We start from the raw sequence: 26124 nt of genomic DNA on the forward strand, positions 1-26124 counted from the left end.
GAAAGGCTAAAATCTAAGGACGAAAGAGATGGAGAGGGGAAACCTAAGACGGCAACGGAAGGAGGAGACCAAAGGGATATGGAAGACAAATAAGTGGGAAGAGGAGTTCAACGATCGCAGAACAAGCAACAGTGGATCGGAACAACTTACTGCAGTGCGACGTCTTACGATAAGTAAGAGAGGACGTATACGGAGTGAACGATTAGGAATATAGAGGAGGATCGAGATGAGCAACGTTGGTGAATGAATACAATCGAACAAGAGGGAAGCATCAATTAAGGATTGGATTAATGCAGAATAAAAGTATAAACAAGTGAAAGTGGTTCTTGAACTTTTTCTTATTCTTTGATTGTATCTGGTAGTAGTTGTCAGGGAATAGGCACATGCAGAGTCTTTTGAAAGAGCCAAAAATGCAAACAACCGTCAATACGTATATTTAATTATAATTAGATTATTACGCTTTTTTGCCGTATTGTCACCAATAAGTATGTATGACTTAAAAAAGCCGTTTTATGTAACAACACAAAAACATTTGTTTTAAACATATTCTCAACTACTTACCGCTTACAAACCTCGTCGAAAATAAGAACCCATAACATCTGTTTGTAGTTTACATTTTCTTATGAATACTTTTTTTTATTTCATCGGTAGGCTATATATATATGTATGTATATATATAGATCGTTTAAGTACTTTCATTTAACTATCTCTCTTGCGCTTTGCACTGTGGATGCCAACCCACATTCACATTCTTCCTCAGTTGGCTCAATTCGACAACCGGCTGTTGCAGTTTTTACTTGGTAATGGTAATGCTAGCATTAAATTATTTATTGTCTTGTTATTTTATTACTCAATGGAGATGGTAGATAGATTTACTATGTATGAATGTGTCGTTCCCGTATCGTTCCGTACCGTTGAACATATTTTTTTTTCTTTTAGCTTTGTTTGATTTGTTTTGCTGTTAGTTCATCATTTGTTAGTGAGTAGTTTGCCCATATGTATGCTTCGCTTCTTTACTCTTGCGATCGTGTTGCGTGTCATTTATGCTAGAGGATCGTAAACTGTTGTTTTAGATAAGATTTTAACATATGCCTTGATGCCTTGTTGACATTGTGTTTTGCAGTCATGATTTTGGTTTCCATTTCTCTTGCATAAAGCTTATTAAACTTAATTCAAACCACAAAGCCACGTGTTTCTTATAGGTGGAACCATTCCATTTCGTTTAGCAAGCTTTATTTAGTTGGTAGCGTGTGTGTAATTTTGAAATGCGATGATAATTGATAAGAAACATAAGAAAAAAAACTAATCCTTGTGGTATATGTACGGATTGCCACGGTAATTGTAAGAAATGTTTGATGTTTTGCTGTTGCTTACATTGGTTAAGCGTATCGATGATTGTTGTTTGTGTGTACATTATTCTTTTGTCAATTCTATCTATGCCAAATTGAACTGTACACAATAAAACAAGGTAGCTATTGTTGCAAGATGACGCTTTGTTTTTTTTGCACGATTTATAAAACATTTGTGTAAAACTTGCCTCACATATTATGTGATTTTTCCGATTAGCTGACACATGATATTCGCCTTCATATCGGCCCGAAACAATTCAAATACATTGCTTTATATACAGTTAAACTTTGGTAAGTTACAATGTTTAATTTACTTGTAATGTTTACAATATCTTCTTTCTTCGAAATATTCATTCATGCTTGGCTCGCAGAGCATTGCTCTAGTACTGAATTGTATTCAAGTAATGTAATAACTTTTACTTTAGGGATTTGCTTGTTTTGTTTGTTTGTTTCTTTTGCTCTTATGCTCACAAAACGGAACAATGTGTTTGACTATAGATATATGGTTGGAAACGTCTTCAAAATCCGCTTATATCACGTTTATCCTTCGGGTTAAACGGGGTTTTAACAAATTTAGCTATATCAATTTACGGCGGTGTTTGTGTGATTTTATGTACTATTTTTTATATGTTTTTGTTTATTTGTTCTTTGATCGTTTGCTGTTTATTTCTTGGATTTTTCACGGAAGACATCAACATGTATTTGCGTGATCTTCTGTATTTATATTATTCTTTCTTCATAATGTTTTCGCTTTTCACTGCAAACACTTACCATGATCATGACAGAATAATCGGCAAACGCTGAGCTTGATGTTGAATAAGTGTTTGTGGTAGTATTAATAATTTCTAATTTTCTGTCTTCTGTTTCATGGTTCATATAGATTGGATAAGGTGCCACGATTAGCTTTAATATAGTTGGATGAGTTATGTGAATACCAATCGAGAAGAAATAACTGAAAACAAGTCACAAAAATTGATAAAGTAACGTGAAACAATTGATTGTTCGCTATATATTTTCTTTAAAATGGTAACACTAAACGTTCGCTAATCGTAAAGTTTCATTTTTTAAACATATCAAATTCAAAATTGAACTTCAAGAAAATGGTAGATCGAAACGGAAATTGTGTTAAAGGTACGTGATATTTATGATGCGTGAAATAAATTTACTTTCTACCGGTACGGTTGCTCCCTTCGTCACTTCTATCGTACCGACAGGCGCAACTTAATGTGCTTTTAATGGGAAAATGGGCAGCACATGTGTTTGTGTGCGAATGTAGAGGGGTTTTACAAAAACCGGGAAGGGATTCTTAAGCAAGAGTTTTACGACCACAGGCAGCGTAGCGGAATGAGGACCGAGATGCTGTTTTTCATGGGTGAGGTTGCATCGTAGAATTCGGGAGCAGGTGAACCCTGTCAAGGAATTAATTGAGTTTTAATAAGTTCTTAAATAACTTCCCAAATTATTTGACAACCTGACGCGTGTTTCGTATGATGAAGGCAATTTTAGGGAAGGAATGAAAAACAAAATTTTACCTTCGTTAGAATCAGTTGAATGTGTGTCTGAAAGGAACGGTTTTCGGTGATGTTTCGCTAGAATAACTCTCGAGAGAATTTCAGTGTAAATTCAACTATTGCATCTTTTATTCCTCAAAAGTCAATGGTCTAAAATATAGTCTCAATAGCATATAATGCGCCTATGGACAATTTACTTCCACGTGGACACAGTTGTAAACATCTCAATTATCGTCCGCTTGGTGTCACTTTCACCACGAGACGTCTGTTACTGGTTCACATGCTGTACAAGGCTTGCTTTCAAGGATAGCAGCGTAAGCTGATGCATAAACATTAATTAAAATTATATCGTAAACCACGACGCGACAGGCGGGTAAATTAATATCTCAACCATTGCTTCCGTGTTTTGTGTGGCTAACCATTTGAATGGGTGGAGATAGGGTGGAGTGTCCTTGGATCACATAGCTCCTCATCCAGGTTGCGAGACAACCCTTGCGATGCTTGTATATGGACACGTCAAAAGGTTGATCTTCATTATCGATGCCGGTGGTTTAGGGTTTTCGTTACATACTTTCCCGGCTTGTCCCGAACTCGAGTTACCATAGGCCAGGATTGCACAGCGAAGACAAACCATTACTAGAGGTATCGGGTGAAATGGAATATATTGACTTGCGAATATAAATCATGAGAAACAGGGGTATTGAAACACAATTTTTAACATATGAATTTAATGATATCAGATGAAAATTTTCCGTAGTAAAGCGTTGAGCTTTATAAAGAAATTTTCCAAATCCATCTTGTCATAAAGCTTTGCACATGTGTAAGCAGAAGAAGCTTACCCCAGCATCGATTTAATTAAGCAAACGCTTGCGAAAAAATTGTTACCTTTTATCTCGTAATCAAACTAAAATTTACCAAAATTTACCATTTTCATTTCAAAAACCCAGCAGATCATAGTTAAAGTCGAAGTTTGCAATTTTAAATTATTTCGGGTACACCAGTAGATATAAAGTTAAAAGCAATAAGATAAATAAATAAGCTATGAGAGAAATAAACAAAAACGTTATTAACAAACAACAAAACGAGTGAAAACACACTTTTTTAAGCGATAAAATAAAGAAATAATCAATAAGAGGAACAAACAAATACGATATTAATAAAACCCAAAGCATTTAAACGAACGAAAATACACTGTTTTAGTTGATTTATATCAAAATAAAAGATAGTAAAAAATAATAATAAAAAAAACAAAGTGAAAAAAAACTTAACTACTTTTAAAAACATCTGAAAGGTATTCAACAAAGCTCTTCCTTGTAACATTATATACACGGTAACTAACACGATGTGGTTTTAAGTTTCTCCCTAGTCCTTCATTTTGTTTTGTACAAGCTCTTTCATGCATGATTAAACTATTCACTTTGACACTGTATAAATTTCTATTACACCACCGGTTAAACGACATTTGCTACGCTCTCAATCGCTGTCCATTTAGTAACTTAGGCTCATAGCTTTTTTTTGTTTGTTTTATCGCTCTCTCTCTCTTCCTCTCCCTGCTCTCTTTTTTTTTTGGTTGTTAGTTATGTTTTATTACAAAGTGCACTTATATTTGTAACAAACTTTACCCTCTAACGGAATACACGTTCCAGCCCCTTGTTGGAGGTTTTATTTATCGCCTAATGTCCCTGTCTCTTCCCACACACTCGGATACACTCAAAACACGTACATACCTGTGGGGCAGATCGGTGAACTGTGACTCTTATGCGTGCCGTTTGCCTGCTTTGTGTAGATGATTGTAAGTAGTTTATTTAACAGCTGTTTTAATTAGCGCTAATCGCACACCATCCTCCGCACAGAACCGTGATGTGGAACGATCGAAACGCATCAAATCTCTCCATCTCTCCGCCATCTTCGGGTGTCACTTTGTGTTCCACGGTTCCGGAACCTTCACTTCATGTGTATGTATTGCATTATTTGTTTCAGGACAGGTTCGCTTTCTCACACACTCACGCAACGAGCACAATACGCGGGCGTGTAGTTTGAGCGCTGCGGCTAATTTTGTCCATACTTATCGGCCATTTACACACCGGCCATTTGTGGCCCCGACGGCTGGGAGATGGCTCGCTTCCATAACGCAGCTTCATGTAAACGTCAGCAGCATCAACAGACTATAAATCATTAGCAAACAACAACTAACGAACGCGACCGTGCGCCTGTGGCTGAAGATGTCCATCGCGCGGGATTTGTTGTTCAGTATCCAGTGCGGTTGGCGCGATGGGATCGGTGCCGGCATTTGTGTGTTGCGTGGCTTCTCCAACCCACCGTTGGTACCGCCCGGGCCACCCAGCCCATTACCCGTACCCATGGTGGCACCGTTCATACCTACCAGCCCGTGTCCGCCATTACCTGGGAGATGAGAAGTGACGAGAAGCAAAGTGTGATGTAAATGTTTTTTACGCATGTGTGCATATAATTGCATTGCGCTCTGGCAAATGTCTCTTATGGTGCATTCTAACGCTATATTTATAACATTAAAATCATGCGAATTGTGTTGAAATATTAAATTTGATTGCAGCCGGGTTTAAGGAGCTTTTATGAAAAAAGGTGGTTTTAAATATTAAAATATGCATGCTATAAAGTATTATCAAAGTAAACATTCCACCGAAAAAATAGCTCATGACATTTTTAATTAAACCATTTTTAATTTTGTAGAATGTTTTGGAAAGTTTCAACGTTTTATATTTTTAAACTCAAAATTTATTTCGTATGAAATCAGCTCGATTTGACAACAATAAAATATGAGGGAAAAAAGTATTTCCCACAATTTTAATTTGAATCTCTAAAAAAACAAAGTTTAAAAGTAAACTTTGGATTAAAAAAATATTTATTTCCTTATTAACACTAGAACGACCGGGTCAATATTTTTTACTGGAACGCTTCATTTGCGTTGTTGGCAGTTGCTGGCTATGGCAGTTGAACCATTGTACATATATATTCTATAGTACGATTTCCAATAAACAACAAAATATACTCGAACTCTTCGAAATTGTTTAAAAATTACGAACGAACGAAAAACGCTTAAAACGCTTGTTAGTTGTAGTGTTAATATTTTTATCATATTCTTAGCCTCATAAAGGCTAAAGTGGTAATTTTCAGATTTTTTGTTATATTAATTCTGTGCTTTTTAGTACATCATGTGCAACCGAACATAACCAAATTTCCCATCGTCAGTTTCGGTTGGAATTTCTTTGCAACGCGACAAACACAAAAATGTGTGGTGTTCACGAGCATCGCAATGTCATGACCCCGCTGTTGTATTATTTAATTTTTGCCACTGTACGAAGGCTTAAGCAACATTATCGCCGCGTTTTTGAGCGAGATTGAAAGCTGCACTCAAATAATTAATAACGAATATCCACTATCCTCACCGGGTTGTGGCAACGCCGAGAGTTACGAACACAAGCTGTTTTTGTTTTTTCGTTTCCATAATATTGAACGAGAATACCATTTTGGTTGTATTGTTTTTTTTTCACTTTTACCTCTTAACCTTATCATCGTGTCCCGTGTCATTAAAAATAAATAAATGCATGCGTTGATCGAGCTGAAGGACTTGATTTGTTCCGCACTGTTTTGCATCCTTGCACGCGCAACCGACATTCTTGACAGCGATTGATAATCGAAGGAGGGGTGGAGGTATTTTTTTATTATTGTTGCTTTGTTTAAAAAATAAAAAGATCACCTACCGCTGCACCGAATTAATGGCGAACGGAGGGAGGTTAAAAACCGGGAGCACCGGGGGAGCAAGCGCAACACGCAAACACGATTCCGTACCGAAGCATCGAAGCAGCATAAAATTGCGCCAAGAGCTGATGATCACATCAATTAATTTATTGTTATGGGGTGTTTCATTGTGATGCAATAAAAATTAATTGAGCCTCCGCATCATAACCAGTGCAGCGGGTTTTTCAATTACCGGCCAATCGATACAAATGCATAAAGGAGTAAAAAGCTCAACAACAACAAAAAGCAAAAAAAAGAAAAACAAAACAAAAAAGGGAAGGAAAAACAGCAGAGATTAAACAGTGAAAAGATTAAACGAGAGAAACAAATCACCGAGCCGATATGCTGTTAAGCTCGTAAAAACATGAGCAAAATAGGTTAGGTGATTATTGTACGCATGTTTGTTCCTCAGTTTTGTCATGGCCTAATGTGCGTTGTGTACTCTTTATTTATTTATTTTTTTGTTAAATCCATGCTTTCGCATCGACACAGTTAATTAGCGTCCGTACGCTAATCGCACTTCTGCAGTGTCGGGGCCAGATACTCATTAAATGCAAGTGCCGTTATCGATGGCTGGCTTCTTTTTTCACCGATGGATAGATCCAATAAGTACTTGTGAAATAATTGTTTTCCCGTATTTGAATAATCTATTTTTAATGATTTGATAAACATTCATTCGAGGTAGTATTTGCGAACATGAAATATTCATCAGGCAAACAACTTATTACTTATTATTTGAAAGCGAAAAAGAGGTGAGCATTGAAAAAAAATTGAGATTAATTAAGATATATAACACTCCTAGAAATATAAAAAATGTATACTATACAATAAAATGTAAAAAAAAACATTATCCTAAACACATGTAAAAAATTTTTACGAATGCATCACCATCAGGCAAAACAAATAAAATCCCTTACTCAAACCTGTCCTACCTTCGTGCACGATCAGGCTGCCAAGATAATCATTCTCCTGGATGTGGTTGATGATGTAGGTGTCCCGGTTGAAGGTGTTGGCACCCTTGCCCGCATCATGTCCCTTACCGTGGGTAGAGTAGTGCTGCTTTCGACGCGGTTGCTTCACTGTTGACGGTACGTAAGGCGTTGGTGTGGTGGTGGGTTTCGGTGGTAGGTGTAGTTCTGCAAGTAAATGCACGAACCAAAAACGGTACATGGTGAGCAAGCATACCGCACAAAGAATTGGCAAAACAGTTCCCGTTCCGTGAAGGAACGATTTTGCATGAAACAATGCTTCCCGATGGTGTTTGATGAAGCGTGTGTGCCCTCAACAGTGTGTTTGTGCTTACCTTGCAAACGTATCCTAGCGTCCGATTTTCCCAACGCATTTATGCTTGAGCAAATGTACGGTCCGAAGTCGCCCTTGTGTAGATTTTTCACGGTCAAGTTTAGCTGCCAGGTGTAGGCGTTAAGCTTTTCCTCGCTGATTGTGTATTTTTCACCCTCGTAGAGCTTCATGCCTGCAAATTGGAAGACAACAGCGCTGCTTAGTTGCATGTTCCCGAGCTCCATTCGGTGTGATACCAACAGCGGTACAATCCACTGTTAATGGATTGCTGGTAAACAAGAATGTATTGCGAGAAAGGCTGGATAACACTTACCATCATGTTTGTGCCAGCCGTTTAGTGGGGTAGGGAATGCCTCCACAATGCATTGCAACAGAACATGACTTTCAACCGGTGCTGCCACTAACTGATTTCCCGCTTTCACATTTGGCGGAACTGAAGAAAGAGAAAAATGATTGGAGTTTTTGTGATAAATGGATATGAAACAAAAAATATACAAATGTATACTAGAATATGTTGATGAAAATCATTAATATTTTCTATTTTTTTCACATCACCCTTACTTAGAAATAATTCAACTGTTACGTTATGTTCTACCCCATTGTAACAAAGCGTAACGCTGAAAGCACCCATCTCCTGAATGTAATAATTAAGTAGAACCCCTCCTGAATTTATAAAAAGGCCTTTTGAATTAAATTTACACCTTCACTTCTTCTTCTTCTTCTTCTTCTTCTTCTTCTTCTTGGCTTTATGACCTCTATGGTAACGCCGGCTATTTTTGACTTACTGGGTACGGAGAGACGGTCTGGATGAGATTTGAACTTGAGCTCCTGTCGTGTGGAACTTGCGCCGATTATCACATACGCCACACCTTCAATTGTAACTCCATTTTCAAGAGCTAAGGATACTGCCGTATAAATTCTATTATTATTAATTTTGCTATCATTTGTAATATTTCTCGTCTTTTCGGGTTCAGGACCTTCTGTATTACATGTAGACTGCTGATCTTCGATAGTTCTTTCCACCATTTCTTTATGAGTAAATTTTGATTTTTAGTTTAACAACTGTTATAACTTAACATCCCACTCTTAGTAAAATCTACCGAAAAAATAAATGTTCAAAATTTTGGTAAACTTTCTTGACCTTTAGCTGCCTGTCGTTCTCACGTTGAAATTATTGAAAAACAGTTCCTCCGAGGTTTTCCTAAAACTTTTATGTATTGAATGTATTTTAGCAACCTTGAGTAGGAATACGATCTACGACAAATTTTTGTCGTCAGTCACAAAAATTTCTATTTTGTGCTGCATTTTACCCGTACTTCAAATATCGAGAGACTGCTGTTGTGTGCCTTAACCTTTCTTCTGCGAAGTAAAATGTTTTAAATGCTACATAAGCTGTATGTGACAGACTCAAAGTGCAATACGATTTCCTCACTGCGGTGTTGATCGTTTGAACAAACCATAGAAAATGAGTTGTCAGGCTCTTTCCGAAAAAAATACAGGCTGTTTATAGTTTGTATTTTTTCGCGCAATGTAAATTAAGAATTTTAAATGTTACATAACACAAAATTGAACACCCCCTCTTAAGATATCCAAACGATGGAATAATTCTTGCATCAGGAAATCAAGTAAATATTTAAACAATTATAGATTGTTTTATATTGTTAGCATAATACCAAACTAGTAATATTCATAGCATCAGTTTTTGTTCTGAAAAAAAACCATTCTATAAAAGATGAAGGTGAAGTTCTCAAACATATATTTAAAAACCCGAGTACCTGCAAGAGAACTTTGCTTGCAAATTATTTAAAATGTATCAACATAGCGAGAAAGAAGTTCACCAAATCAACCCATATTCGGAAATTCCACTTCATCAACAAGCTACAAAGCGTGGTGTGAAGAAGGAACAAAATGAAATTAAACTATTTGCCCTTCTAGCTGGGCACGGAAGATAATGAGAAGGGCAAACAAGTAAAATACTTACAGTTTACTTGCACATCGAACCGTTTGCTGACGGAGGGCGGTACACCATTCGACGCGATGCACAGATATCCTCCCATGTCGGTCCGTTGCACCTGATTCAGGACGAGTCGTTCGCCCTCAACAAACTTTACGACTGTTGGGGAAGGGTGAGAAGGAAGAAGAAAAAAAACAGACAGCAAGTCACAAAGAGCAGTTTGCAAAAAAAAAGGTTTAAAATCGATTTAAACTTAACGAAGTGGCAGACAAGAGAGGCAAAGAAGTATAGAGATCGTTCAAAACGTAACACTTTTCTACTCTTGGTGATTTGTCTTTTCTTTTTCGTTTTTGCTAACAGGAAAACTTTAAAATATAGAGAAAGTAAGAAAAAAAACAACAGGAGCCAATGTAAAGGAATCTTTCCGCATTGTTCGGTAATTAACTGGCGTTGGATTGAACCTTCGGGGGTCAGCTGGGAAGTAGTTAGTAAATCAAACGCCATGTCAAAAACCTTGGTGGGAGGTATGGAACAGGGAACAGGAACAGCAGTGGGAAAATTCAGATGAAAGTTTTGCTGTTATTGTTTGTGTGTGTGTGAGTGTGTGTGCTATTTTCTCCTGAGAATTACCTTGTTTTTCTCGGCCCTCCGTTCGTACGACGATATCCTTGCCATTCTCGCGTCTCCACTGTACGGCCGGTTCTGGGACACCCGTCGCTTGACACACCAGCTGCACGTTGCCACCCTCGTTGGCCACACCACCCTCCAGCGTGTTGGGTTCGTTTTCGTTCAGTATGTCCGGCGGCACGACGACGTCCAGGTTGCCCGACTGTAATTATGGTTTTTCTTGGTTAGTTTACAATGAAATGGTTAAAGCACCGGGGTTGGGAATGGCAGCGGGTCAGCCTCACGAAGCATGTAAGTACATGGTGTGTCGGTCCATTTGCTCGATGAGAATGAAAAGCCAAAAGAAAAACTCATGACTCATTTTTCTACTCTTAGTTACACCCACCGGGATCATCATCATCTACCCGTTACCATTTGCTAACTCGGGTGAACGATGCCCTTTTTTACGTGGTTGGTTTTTTTGTGTGTACACAATTAAACGCGTTCTTAACTTTAAAATCACAAGCTGCACAGTGACGGGTTTTGCGTTGTTTGTACGTTTTTTTTTTTCGTTTGTAGCATTCTTTCCTTTTCGCGCTTACCTGATGCCGCATCGGATCCGTGTTCACCTGACACATGTAGCTGCCCGAGTCGTTCAGCTGCACGTGCGATATGTGCAGCTTCCACGTGTTGTGACCATTGTGAGTGACGGATAGACGCGGGTTTAGGGCAACCATGTGCGTGTGGATTGCAAGTATTGCCTTTGAGTCGGATTTTATCCACGCAACCTAAATCGGATTTGAAGTGAATGAAAACTGTTAGCTACTGGTTTTTAGCGACTAGTCAAATTTTTCACGTGATGCAAAAGCTCACGACGATGTTTATAGTTAACTACAAAATCTACTTAAATAAGTGTAACATACCTAAATTGACTTTTTTAATTAAACAATTATCGTTTTCATTAATAGTTAAGTAGCTCAAAATACCTTGATTGCGCGAGTTTAATTAAATTATTTTAGTTATTTGATAGAAAACCCAAGAATTCAGTTTCATGTGATAATTTTTATATTTTAGAATAATTTTATGCTTTAATTTCAAATTGTTGTGCATATATAAATTTTTTCACGAAATATTGCAATGTTTAAACAATTGAAATTCTCAATACTTTGGTAAGTGTAGAATGATCATCTTTTTATCTATTCGTAATTCTCTCACAGCACCCAACAAATACAGAACAAAAAACTTATAAGTTACTATATAAGCTTCAAGATTTTCAAGATTTTTACAAAATTACAAAAGAAATTTAAGATTTAAAATGTGAACAGAGATTTGAAAAATTCCTTTGGAACCAAAGTCTCGTATAGCCATGGGAAAACACAACAACATTTGATCTATTAGAGACATGATACTGTAACGATAGTGTTTTTTCTAGATCAACTACAGGAAGTCTTCGATTACAAATCTCAGATTTATATCCTTTTGCGCTATTGAAGTACGCAGTAAGCAGCCTTAGTCTTTAAGTACTTTTTCTAGTATAAAGGATAATTGCTAACTTATAGATCTCATCGTACATATGAGACTTTAAAATAGAACAAACCAACAAGGTATGTTGTGGAAAAGAACTTCGTATCATGTGGATCTTGTGGCGTTGAAGTCAAGAATGAGACAAGGCGTCTCTCACGAAAATCACTCTATATCTTTACGAATTACTCTATATCTTTACGTGGACTTCGCCCTCGGAGCACATTTGAGTAATTGTGATAGATTATTTCCTATTTCCGGCCACATTGAAGCAGCTGACTAGTATGTACATAGATAATCGAAGTGATTTCTAAGATACTACAAAATGTTTGAAACCCAATTTTTCCAGTCTTCGATGATCGTTACATCTTTGAGTAAGCTGGCTTATTAGATATCGTACCAGATTCAAGATCGGCTTGGATGCATGGATTCATGGATTTATCTGAACCACTCTTCTGTTTCCAATGATTTTAAAGAAGAAGATTTTATAATAATCTTTACATGGACCTTTACAATGCAATCATTGACAATCTAATAACTAATATGTGTACTAGTCCAGATGGTTAGGTAACATTATCTAGAAAGTACGGTTGTTCTTCAAAACCATTCAAGTGAGATAGATCACTCTGCAATAACCGAAGCAAACGACAGCGGTGTCCAACCTGATGGCAAATAGCCAATTGTTAGAAGCAAAATCGAAAATTGTGCATCCGCCCTGCAAGTATTCAGAAGTCATACACCATCCATACATTGTTTGGAAATTAAATGTGGATATATCTTCAGAAGAATTTTTCAATATCAATTAAAATATTGCATACTAGAGTGAGCACTGTTGTTAGATTAATCTTTTATGACTTGACACCCATACAAATCGTACAATAATCGTGCATGTCGATGACAAAGAATATTTTAAACAATCTTTTATATCGCGTGCTTAAAACCCTAGACCTAGTTAGTATGAAGTCAATACACTCAATTTGTTTAAGAAAAATACACGCTATATACAGTACCGGACGAAATAACTACAACTGTATCGGTTTGTTTTTCAAATTTTTGAATTAAAAGTACCTCTTTTTCGTTATTTTTTTGTCTAGCTGTTCTATCATGTACATTGAATTTTAGAGGATTCTCTATGCTACCAGAGAATACAAATAGAATATATTTAACTCGTTTTTACAAACCATAAAAGGCGTTGTGTACCGAGCACGACATTCACTATACTTGAATCGTATCGTGTTGAAAGGCATATATTTAGATCAAAAGTATGATATTGTAGATAACATACAAGAATAACTTATTTCTTCTTTCCATTTCTAATATTCATTTATATACATTGTACACAACATTCTACCTTAGTTTATATAACATAAAAGCAAGCGGCAAATGAATTTGAACGAAAAACACGTGTAACCCAATGTAGTAAACATTGTAAAAATAGCACCAAATACGTCCATTAAACGATTTAATAAAAAAAAGTTATTTGTGCGAATACAAATGTATTCAGCATTGCAGGTACGAATAAGAAAACGCTTATGAATAAAACATGAATGAATGTTTATGAAATAAACATGAAACGCTTATAAATTCACTGAACTTAAGTGAAGCATATCAGTTTAACTTGTTATTAACTGCAAATTAGGTACATTCGAAAAGAAGTCTGTTGTAGTTACATATGAGACGAAATATTTAAAAATATTCTATTGTTTCACAGGCATTACAAATTGCATTTGTTTTGTCTGATACTGTAGTTCTATACATACATTTAATTGAAAGTTCATTTCAAACAAGCATGTTTTACAATGCTGTAGAAAATGTCAGAAAGAAAAATTGCTTCTTTTTTTACTTTCAAACTTTTATGCACGCTTTTCATTAGGCAGTGATTTTCCACTTTCTAGCCTGGTCGAATGCTAAATTCAGCCTGTCCGCCTTGCTCGATGGTGCTGCGTGTCAATAAAAGTTGGTCTTTGTTTTCAATAAATTTCTCAAATGAGATCATCAATAATGTTGGTTGCGAAACGGTATTAAATAGGCTTGGTTGCTGCTTTCGCTGAATAGCCCAAAACACGCTGTTACGTAGCTTAGAGTGTTTTGAGGGGGGTCGTAAAAAAACAATATTTCCAACTCATCCTCAGAACCTCTTGTGCCCACGTGAACGACAGCTTCGACACGCAGAGCAATTTATAATTTTTCTTAAGCATGTTTAAGGTTTTTCTTCTATTAAAAACCCTCCCTTATAAAAAGCATTAGGGTTGGATCAAAACATGTACAAGCACAAAATTAACGTTCTTTATTTTGTGGAATTTTGTAAAGACTGCAGTTGAAGTATTTTATGCATATCTGAATTTACACCAAAACACCAAAAATGAAATTTCGTTTTTCAATCAATTTTTTGCTTGTAACGCTTGTAAATAATTAAAAATATATTTTACATATTTGTATAACACATCAAACAGAAATACTTTACCATATTTACTTAAATTTAATTTGCTTATAAACTTGACTAATAAGAAAGGTTTTTCTTGTCAAACAAACTGAAAAATGATTTAGTTGGCATAAAGGTAACATAAACTCATAAACTACCTACCCTATATTGTCCAAGATTGTTAACGACGCAAGTGAACGAAACGTCACGGCCTTGCGTCACCGTAAGATTGTCCAGCGGTGCCAAAAACTCCGGCTGTGCTTCCGTCTGAGTGCCATGTCCTAGACGCGACAAACACAAGCAAAACAAACAAAACGAGAGTGAAACAATAATGTCAAAACAAACGATGGTTTAGCAAAACTGAAACAATTTTCGAATCATTCGCTTCGGAAGAAAGCAAAAAACGAATTGAACAAAAACCGAAAATAGGAACGCAACTGCGAACCGCTTTCCGTTTATGTCATCCATTATGATTATTTACCGTCGCGCATAAATCATACTAATTCGTGAAATTAAATTTACGAATACAAAACTTACCGTTTACCAGCAGCACGACTAATGATATATTTAACAAAAGCTTTAGTTCGAGCAGATTTATGTATCCCATCGCTGCGGCCCTCACTGCTTGCCGTGGTGCATTCGTGGTTTTATTTTTCGCCCTGTTTTCTCACTCACTGCTGTTTGCTTCGGATGGTCGGCTGGCTGCCAGTAGTATACCACTATCACTACCGCTACACTTCTTGAGCACAATTCAGCCGCTAATGCGCCACGGTAAAATCGGTCCTTTAATCCCTGCTTTTTTTCTTTTGCCTCCCCCGGCTTTGCTTTGTTTCTTTGCTCTATTTTATTTCGTACCCACGAAACTTCACACTCGAACCGTGTGTACCGGGAGATGAGTCACTACCACTTCGGTTGGCTTAAGCCGTGCTTCACTTTCGCACCATCGCTTGCTGCATCACTTGCTGCACTTATTGCAAATGCACCGGCGCCCATTGTGTGGCGGGAGGAAAACACTTCACTACGCGTCCTTACGAAACCATTCGCTGCTGCATTGTATAGCAATCGTTAAGGCCGTGAGGAACCTCAGAAGAACGGCTTCTCGAGCCTCAGCTGCATCTGCATGGCCGTCCGGCGTACTCCATCGTAGCAAAGTTCTCACCATTCACCATTCAACGGGTATGGACCACGTTGCACCATTCACCCGCTGCTGGCCTGTTAGATCGCGGCCTCTTCAGTCCTGGCCGCTGATGCGTGAACTGTGTGGCGAGCGCGCGTTTTATTCATCCGCGTAATGCACCGAAACAAATGCATGCCCTCAAACTCACATTTCGTGTGCGCATTGGTTTTTTGGAGTGGACATTAAAATGTTGATTGCACGGGAAATACACTTTTACACTGTTTCGTTCACTTCCTTTTTCGACTCACACATTTCACTGCACACGATGGTGGACGCTTTGCGGTGTGAATATTTAAAGATGTAAGCTGTGAAGTTGGATTTTTTTTTAATATGTTTTTGTTGTTGTTGCTGTAATATTTTACTGAAAAATGGGCGACAAATGGGCGAAAAAAACAACACACACACACACAATGAGCGATGAAATATGGTGCGGTGTAAGTGAAAGGTTGTTAATTTGAAAATATGTGCAGCTGCACATATGCTTTTAGTGATTGCCTTTGCTATGCGCTGCAACACGTGCAGGGTGGTCTTTGTTAGGGGTTTGGGATAGTACACTACGTATAGGTTATGATGTAACTAACGATTGATATCGGGGCCTGAAGTGATGAGGCGTATGCAATCCTACAGCGTAATAAGAAAGATAAATTGTTGTTTTAGTGATAAATAGATTTAGATTTAGATTTTAGATAAACTTTGTTGTAGTGGGAAAATATTAAAATTTTAACTGTAAATCATTTTCTTAATGTGTTCATAGGGAATGTATAAACATTAATTTAATATGGTAAAATTATACAAATTTTCATTCCAAGAAGACTCCCATCCTACGTTTGTTTGCAAATTACGTCATCCACATTGTTTGAAACAACAATGCTCTGATTGCTATCACAATCCTTAAATGCTCTTTTAATTCCTGTACGTCATTCTTTCATGTTTTCCATACGGCATGTTTTCAAAACTATTATGTAAGATGTTTTTAATAACTTTTATAAAAAACTGTACCAAATAAAACTACATTTACATACAAAATTACAAAAAAAAGTAAAATAATTACGTTTCATATCGCACAAGATATACATGGAACAAGTCTTAACACTACAACTGGCGAACAAACTTAACCTATTGAAGAAATTTTGCTAAAAAAGATTATGATCACACGATGTTGTGCACCTTAATCTCTCAGTGCACCTTAATTTATTTCTCTGGACGCCTCCTCTCGCCATTTGGACGAATTAAATCGAATTTGGTATGGACTGAGTTGTTTGGTGTCATTTTAAAAACATATCCAGTCATCATTATATTCCGTTCAATTATTTTAATCCTCAATATTTTGTCAAAACCTTTGTGCCACAAAAACTGCCAATATTTCACATTGTTATCTCATTAAAAAATGAAATCATATTTCCCTGCTCTCTAATAAATTAGCATTAGTCCTATTTTTATTTATCTATTAATTAATTTTTAAAAATGATTACTTTCCGCCATATTGTCGGCATAATAGGACTGAAGTGTGTACAATTTTCACAAGGCATTTCCTCCTTATATTTTGCCTTATCGTGCGCATTCCTGGTTGCCCAAAGTGTATTAATTCTTGGTATTTTTGGAGCATTACCACGAAAATATTTTTCATATTGTCGGTGTATTGGCAAGTTCAGCGAATTTTCATTCTTCCGTGCATGTTGGAAAGTTTACCGTATTCTATGCTCCTTCTACACTTCGAGAAGCAATATTGGCGATTTACTGTATTTCCACGCTTACAAGATGTTCCCATGTGGGGTGGTCCGGTGGTGTATGTGATAAACGGCGCCGGCCCACACGGCAGGACTGGGAATCAAATCCCATCCGGACCGTCCCCCCGTAGCATGGACTGACTATCCGGCAACGTGGTAAAATAAGTCTTGATACGGCCAGGCCGTTCTAACCGAAAAAAAGATGCTCCCATGTATATCATGCATCTCCAATTTTAGGCAAGTAGTTTAAGGAGAAATTTTTTTTTTTTTGTAGTAAGTCAAGTTTTCTGTGGAACTGGCGCAACTACCGTACACACCACCTGATCAATAGCCTAATCAATATTCTTTTTATTAGTTATTTTACAAAATTCTTTAATATTTTCGAGTTCTTCTTTTTTATTAACACCTTTTTTATTCACATTTTTGAACATTTTGAATTAACATTTTGAACTGCATTACATTGATTTAAGATTGTTTAAAATGATAATTATGAAGTATGATTTATTTGAAATTATCTATAAAAACTAATAAACCGTCAAGGAAATTAAGAAGCTTTATAATCATTGCACCAGCCACTCGAATCCCAAAGCACAAAGGCTATCACGACGGCGGTTGCCAAATAGTGTTTAAATAATTCAACTAGTTTTCACGTACGGTCGGTGTCTGGTGTCTCCTCAGCAAGCGGTTCCTTAGCCAACAGGCAACACGCTTTTCGCATATTCGTGACCCGTGCCACGAATATGAATATGAAATCTATTTCCGAGTCGTGGGGACGCGGTTTCGATGGGCGTGAAATGGCACCCGGTGTGGTTTTAATAGCCGGCAGAGGATGTACCGAATGTTGAGTGCCTTATTATGAAGGCAACGTCGCAGCTGTCAACTTGATTTTAATTAGACCATTCAATTGATTACCATTTGATCGTGACCGTACCGTGTCGTGTTTGAGAAGCAATGTGTGTTGAAAGCTTCCTTATGCCTTTTTAGGGAAGGAAATGTCACCATCGGTGACTTTAATTTCGTACCAAAACTACTTTGAACAGTACATGGAATGGTTTTGGTTAAAAAAAGTAATATTAATTTAAATGTTCATAATGTAGTAAGATATTTATATAAAAAAAAACTTATAAACCAAACTGCTGATAGATCAATCATCAAAAACAACGCTTATGGTGACAGGAACTCAACCGTATAAAATACGATTTAAATTGGTTCTTTGAAGAAAAAAAACCATAACAAAAAGCGGATTATCACGAGTGTTAAATAAAATCCATCCACATAATTCATCGCAATCGATCGGAAGAGTATGCGACTGGGGCAGATAAATTAATGCGCTACTGCTGGCGGGATTATTTCCAATTGCATTGTGGATGATGCTTGCAGCAAATGGAGACGATGCGTGCAGCATGCCCCACCTGGTTGGAAATATTTGATGCAGTGTCGGTGAATGGGTCAAAGTGTGACAATATCTTTTTTGGCCGTTGCACATTCACACGCACGATGCAGTTGACATTCCTTTGCAAAAGAATGTTAATTCGTAATTCTCAAAATATTTTTTGGTGTACGGTACTGGTGATTCCATCCAGTTCTTAGTGGAAAACCTATTGAATATTGTGCATTTTTGCTTTTAACAATGTATCAATCGAGATTTCTACCATCCCCAAATTTGTAGTTGCTTTAAATGTTCTACTTTGAAATTTAAAATCTATAAACACCAAGCCTGACTATCCGGCTAGGTGGTAAATTAATCCAAGATGTTTTAATAACATGTTTTCAATCCATTTTATTACTTAAGGTGTATTAGTATTATAATGCAGTTTATATTATCAAGTTGAAAAAAATAGATTAAACATTAAAAATTAATGAATAAATAAATTTTTTATTCGTTAAAATATTACTCATATGTCATATGTTGAGTTGTTAATTACTAAATAATAATATAAGCGAAAAAAGCAGCCACCCATAAATTGTGAATTAAGTACTTGTCACTTCACAGAAACCTTGTTTAAAAGAAACCTTGTTTCACACGGCTTTAACATGTTACAAATTTTGAATAAAACTTAATTGTTTCCTAGGACCGAGTAAGCTCGGGATAAAGCAAACTACGAGGAAGAAGAGTATTGAAAATATTTTACTAAATGCAGCAAAACTGGTGCAATACGGCAGAACCAGTCATACTTGAAAAATAAATAAAAATGAAATAAATTTTGTGCATCTGCATGAAATGTTTGCAGCTATCAAAGTTACTATTTATTTGCACACGTGCATATGATAGTACATTTCAGTTTTGGAAACATATTACTTTTTAAAGAATAAAATAAAAAAACGTTTATGCCATGTTTGATTAGCTTGTTCAAACTTTTTGGATCATTGGATTGCTGCACTTTGTAAAATGTTTTCCACCCGGTATAAGTCCGGTACACGAGCCTCAATATGATATGTTTTTTTATTGATTTAACACATTGAACAGCGATCCAGAACAAATAGGTAATGCATATTTGACAGATGTTTCATTTGATTCGAAACAAATAAATTTATTAACGAATTACGTTGAAAACGGCGTGTAGAACTTCAGCTAATCATGCTGTTTGCTCTCCATTGCTTTTGTTTATTCAATATCTATGTGGCCTAGTTTATTAAGCTACACAGAGATTATTTATTTTAATGTTTATGGAATATGTACTCGCTGTTTGATGTTACAGCTGCATCAGTTAGAAGTGTAATGTGGAAATTGGAATACTATCGATTACAGGAGGAAATATGTTTTAGTGTTTTTAATTGAAATGAAATTAATTCTTATAAGTTGACATTGTGTTTCATTTGAGCGCCTTGAAGTGAAATTATAATTTTCTAGGACGTAGAATAATAATTTAATTTGAATGTTTTTGGAAATAAGCGATAAAAAAGCCAAACATTTTCCAGTCCGAAATTGTCCAATAGCCAATATACTTTCGTTAACGTTCCCCACATGTTAAACGTGCCTTAAATTCATAAATGCATGTAGCGGCTTGTCACGTCGCGTATGAAATAGATTCAAAACTAACCGAGTCTATTATGCGAATGCCCTTTTTTCGGCGGCACGTTGTAAAATTTTATCACCGATCATCACCGGACGGTCACCACAGTCGATCGGTGCAAGAAAGACCGAAGGAAGAAAGGACAGGAACAAAAAAATACACGAACGTTTCGAGGAGTTTATTACATTTCCTCGTATATCGTCATTATGCTTGGCTGAATGGTGGTGGATTTAGATTCGATTATGGTAAAAGTAGCCATGGCGAGGGCAACAACATAAACATCTTCGATACGCTTGACAAGCCATCGGGAACGGGAAATTTGTCCCGGAAAGTACAACCTTTTTTTCATCCGTCCATTTCGCTTATGTCCATGCGAATTGCGTTTCCCTGTTGTATGCCCCCCCCCCCCCCCCCCCTTGTTTGTTGTCTGATCGAGTGTAAAAGTACATTTTGGTCATTTTTTCTTCCGCTTTATGGATGCCCTTAACTCTGGTGTGAGGTTTCCTTTTTTCTTATTTTGCTATCAATATCGGTAACTTTTTGGTCCGATTCGGTTCCCGAACGATAATGGTGGGTTGTTATGGTGAGGACATTATTCAACGTGTTCAACCGGGGAAATTGGTACCGTTATGACGAATTGATGGTCCCCGGCATGCAAGGCATGGATAGGTGAATTTCGAGGTGTGACAAAAAAGCGAGAACTATGGTCCATCTGCATTAAGAAGATTAGCATCCAAGCGAGGACGGAAGGATGTAGAAGTATTGCAATAGCAAGCAATAACGATGAATTATAACTATTCTGGTAGCAGAATTGTTCTTTCTCCTCTAAAGGCATCGTATAGGGTACCCTTAAAATATTGGCTTCATGATTAATATTATTGAGGATGTCCTCTTTGGAAATGCAGACAACTTGAACTAGTCAATGTGTCAGTTTTAATATATTTTATTTTTCTAAAAACTAACGAATAGATTCCCTACCCTACCCTAGCAGCTTTATAAATAGAATTAGGTAGTTTATAAATAATTTTCTTTACTTGAATCAAGGAGCTGTTAACCAATGTCATACAAATAGTTTTTGTTTTTACCTAATTTATAGCATAATGCGCATGAGTTTCCCTTAAAACTTAAAATCTCCCTTTCTGTTTAAAAAATCCTTAAACATTTAAAAATATATATTACATTTTTCAAGGAACGAATTCGCATTCTGGCAAAACATATGTAAAAACGATTGTTACCATATGTAAATTTTTCAGGTTTTATTTTTTTTTGTAAGAACGGCTAGTACATTTTATAAACTATTTTTTTTATTTTACTAAACTTTCTACACGATATGTACACCTGTAGCATTCGTTGTGTTTGGGGCTGCCGGCCCGGTGGTATATGTGATAACGGTGCCGGTTCCACAAGGCAGAACCGGGGATCAAATCCCCTCAGGATTGTACCCCATAGCAAGGAATGACTATCAGGCTACGTAGTTAATATAAGTCTAGTTAGCCATAAATGGCCGGGTTGACTTTAGAGGTTGTTAAGCCAACGTTAGAGAGAGATTATGTGAGTTTATTGTATTTACAATTTCATTTAAGAATTCGTTCAAAGGAATCAACTGTGTTTCTTTAAACTGTTTTTTTGGCTCTCTTTTGGTGAATTTGCAAATTTATTATATTTGATGCAGATTACTAAATTTTTTACCACGATAGTTCCTGGCTGTACACTATTTATAAGTTCGGTTCGGAGAAGGAAAAGTCTTCCAACCAAAAAGATTTGTAGCTTAGTTTAGGTCTCTAATAGTTATAAGCAATATGGCTGTTCTTTATGAACAAAACAAATATTTTAATAAAAAAAATAACCTTCACCGTGATAGAATCGATATCATTGATCAATGATAAAAAATGTAGTACTTCTGAAAACATTAAAAAGCGAATAATTGAAATAATAATTTTCAATCTAAAATATTTTATTTATAATTTAACGAAATAGGTGGCTAAAATTTAATTTACCGAAACTTTAGTTTTTTTTTGTATTTTATTACAATTCATGATTACGGCTATGGCCGTATTGTCAGGTTGAAATTTTAGTAATATTCAGAATATTTCATGATATAGAATACAATAAATAAACGATTAGCATTATGAGAACTTCATGAAAAATGAAACTAGAGCAAATCATATAAATTAGCCACGCACTTTTTAATTATTATTAAAACTTAATGTAGTAATAATGAATTATAAACAAATAAAACTCACTGACAACATTAATATCATGCTCTGTTTGAACTATTTTTTTCATAAATCCAGTTTGCCGTTTAATAAAATATTATTCTCCGATAAAAGCCAATTAATGTATACTTTCCCCTTCGGAAATGTTGTATTGGAACTGCTAAAAATCAATAAATTATTATTTCCTGTTCGTTGATAATGATCAGGAGGCTAACAAAAAAAAATCGTTCCACACGGCAAAAGGTTAAACAGACCAAAGCACTAGACATCCGGCTAGCCAACTGCATTCAATCACCTCACCCAAGCATAAGCATCATGATTGGTATGATCACGATTATCGTGATCAATGAATGCTTTATAAAGGGTAGCATACCTTTTGTTCATGAGGTCATGACATCGTAGTGTTTAAATAGACAATCAGCAACATAAAAAGAGCGTTTGAATGACACCTTTCCGTAGGGTACGGAAGGCACGCAAAAGTTTATTACTCGGTGGACGATTAATTATCGAACTGTGATGATACCAATAATAGATAATGGGAAGGTTTTGTGAATAGAAAAAGCATGATTATAACCACAGTATTAAACATCCTTTCAATTCAATGTTTCACGCTGCTTTATTGTACACGGCACTAAAACACACATTTGTTCATTTTGAGTCGGGGTTTTGTGTTGGGTTATTGTTGGGATGCTTGGTGGTAATTTTGGTACACTATTGAACATTGACATTTACACCCACGAGATACACTCCGATGAAACGATAATGTTCGGTTCCCGTCTGTTTCTTTAACTGAATCGAATAGGCAGAGTGTCGGAAGAGTTGCGTTTTTCTGCATTAATCAAGTGTCACAAAATGAGAATAAAGAATGCAAAACTTCAAGAACGTTTTGCTGCCAGGTTAGGAATGGAACGGTACACTTACAATGCTGTATCTTGAGTAGCACACCCTTGGTTTCATTTCCAACAGCCTGTCACGCCAACAATCACGATTGCACATGGCATTTTTGTTCTTCGCCTAAACTTTTGCACGGCACCATATCGTGGTCACTTGCTACAGGGGGTTTTCTTTCATATTCTAGGCTCACCTCATTGCTGATTATTTGTACCGATTTCATGCTTTCATTATTGCACCGGTGCGCTTCTGGTCCCGGTACTGGTTGTTCTGTTGTCTCGCCGGGTTTTCCACAACCACACAATAAACGAACCATCCGACCTGGAGCACTATGTTGTGCTAATTTTGTGCCCCCGATGCCGAGAGCTTCAATCACGCTTCGCCGGCCCGTACAGACGGTACGAGATGAGCACCAGTGCAAAACCCGGCACGTGCCACCTCTTTCAATAACATGTTGCTTAGTACAATCTTCCTTTACGCATCGCACCCTACTATCGGCATGATCTTCTTCTCCAGCACTGATATCGAAAGCCGAAACGACAACAACGAAAAAAGACGCAAAAGCCACTACTAATATTGATGGGACGTACACTCACTTGCACTCACAGCAGGGTTAAAGGAATAGAAGGAACACAATGTGAACGCTTCCCGTCGTTACGCACTCCGATAAGAAGGCGCCCATGATTGACCTTTCGATTCCATCCATCCTTTTTATCATGTTCTTCCCCATTCCCCTTTTTTTTGCTCACCACACCACCGTACAACAACTCATCCCACCACCATTTGCCATACTAAAACCGAACGACCGAGATGATAGTTGATCCTGGCACATAAATTTTGCACCGTGACACCGGAAAGTATTCGAAACTCACTGCTTCCTTGCTGGGTCGTAAAAAGCCGGAATCACCTTCGTAGCCAAGCGCTCGAGGATTTCACACTTCAGGATACGAGATACGGGATCGAGCACGTGATTATGCCGTCGTCAATGGGACGAAACGGTGAGCTTGAAAATCGTACAGGACTGCGTCCGTAAAGCATCCGCGCGCTATGCTACGTCAGGATATACTGGTGCGAAATCGGTACGTTAGCCGGTATGGTACGAAACGAAGCTAAGGTTCGGCATGTTGGCACGAACCATGCTTCAGGATACGAAACCGAACGTTGGCGAGCAGTCGACTTACCGACACAATCCAAAATGAAGGAGAAGCTCGTAGATTTAAGGAGCTTTTTCCGAAACGATCCACCAACCGGTTTGTTACATGTTCTCGTTGTGTTGCAATGCTAAATTTTCCCCTACGTTTTTGAATGAAAAAATAATATATTTCGGAGCTTTAGTATTATGCTAGCGATAAGGAAGCGCCCGAAGAAAAGTTCGTCTGTTCGACAAGGATTTATTTTGCGATCGTTTTTGTTTTAGAAGATCGAGTGAAAGTTTGATCTGGAACAAAAGATTGATGTAAAGCGTTTGTGAGTAGCATGAAAAATTGTGCGAAATTTTACTAAAAACTTAACATGTGAATCGTTATAAAAATTTAAATTTTTGTATTTATAGCAATTATAAAAAAACGATTTTCTCCAGTGAAATTCGTTCAATTAAGTTTTCTGGTGTTTTGTTGTTCGTAATCAGTTATTTACAATTATGTGATGATCATGCATTTAAGGTTTTTTTCAAGTTAACCAAAAAAAGGGAAAAGTTACAAGAGCGGAATAGTAACAGGTCACGTCACTAGAATGATACTGGACGACCAAGTCCGTAAAGTTTTTGGGTTTTAGACATGCTCAGAATAGGTGTAGTAGAGAGAAGGTGTCAACGAGATTGAAATAGATTTGATGGCTTCGCTGTGCTTTTACTAGAAAGGCCGGAATACGAAATTTAGTAGACTGAACCGCCTTTTATTTCTCAACATAAAATAAGATGTACAATAGTTTAGAAAAGTGTTTTAGTATTTTTTGAATAATTTTTAAACCTGTTTTGACTGATGATTGATTACCAAAATTTGACTGATTACCAAAATAGTTCATATAATTAATAACTGATAAAACTGGACACACAATGGGGTAATTAGTTTATGGTTTCATGCATGCACAAATGTTCAAAATAAGTTAATGGTAATTAGCAAATAAAAGTACTAGAAACAGTACAACGCAGCTCATTTGAAAAAAAAACGAGTGAAACAAACTTTTTGTTTCCATTTTCGTTGCACCAAAAAGTTGCAAGGCACGGTATATTTTCACCACTGATACTATTCTTAACTATAACATGTAATTACGACTAAATTTCCATCACATAATCCTTGCTGAATCAATTTAGTTTAATTTCAGTTACCAAAACAGATGTACAATGATAAAAAAGTGATTACAATTACATAACGGGTTTTTCATCAAGTCAACAGCAACTATTTGTAACGCATACTTCCCGTACAGTCTGTATGGAGTGAGTTCCACATCCGGTCGTCACCACGGAAAGTGCTGCATTCCCTCAGGCAGTTTTTAACGAGATATTTTAGTTTGTCATATTTTCGGTCCGTGGTATGCTTCCTATCTCCCGTGTCAGCCTCCTCTCATCGCTCAAGCTACGCGCCAAAGTCGCGTCATGCTTTTGGGCAAAATTCGTTCTGCATGCTCGAAGGATTTTGCCACGTGGTTTTCCGGCAACT

The 26124-nt window shown here is 36.8% G+C and overlaps 1 protein-coding gene across 5 annotated transcripts; it reads right to left on the reverse strand.

The window, feature by feature from the left end:
- Positions 1-598: 598 nt before the first annotated feature.
- Positions 599-24564, reverse strand: LOC125762306 (protein amalgam). 5 transcript variants are annotated; one of them, XM_049424244.1, is made up of 10 exons: positions 24340-24564; positions 14980-15924; positions 14605-14723; positions 11102-11287; positions 10524-10722; positions 9921-10052; positions 8253-8372; positions 7941-8111; positions 7570-7773; positions 599-5263 (listed from the first exon to the last, which is right to left on the reverse strand). In XM_049424244.1, exons 2-10 carry the CDS (start codon positions 15047-15049, stop codon positions 4998-5000), a joined length of 1467 nt encoding a protein of 488 aa, XP_049280201.1. In that variant the 5' UTR covers positions 15050-15924; positions 24340-24564; the 3' UTR covers positions 599-4997. The 5 variants fall into 5 exon arrangements, with proteins under 5 accessions (XP_049280201.1, XP_049280204.1, XP_049280203.1 ...); XM_049424247.1 differs by having other exon boundaries at positions 14980-15980; XM_049424246.1 differs by having other exon boundaries at positions 24064-24564.
- Positions 24565-26124: the final 1560 nt, after the last annotated feature.

The sequence above is a fragment of the Anopheles funestus genome, chromosome 2RL (assembly GCF_943734845.2).
Source record: "Anopheles funestus chromosome 2RL, idAnoFuneDA-416_04, whole genome shotgun sequence".
NCBI lineage: Eukaryota > Metazoa > Arthropoda > Insecta > Diptera > Culicidae > Anopheles > Anopheles funestus.

Bases quoted from the DNA above. Each gene is read 5' to 3' on its own strand.
- LOC125762306 (XM_049424244.1), bottom strand. From the start codon at position 15,049: ATGGGATACATAAATCTGCTCGAACTAAAGCTTTTGTTAAATATATCA. The intron at 14,724-14,979 runs GTAAGTTTTGTA...TGTCGCGTCTAG, and splicing joins AGTCGTGCTGCTGGTAAACG to GACATGGCACTCAGACGGAA. The intron at 7,774-7,940 runs GTAAGCACAAAC...ATTTACTTGCAG, and splicing joins CGCTAGGATACGTTTGCAAG to AACTACACCTACCACCGAAA.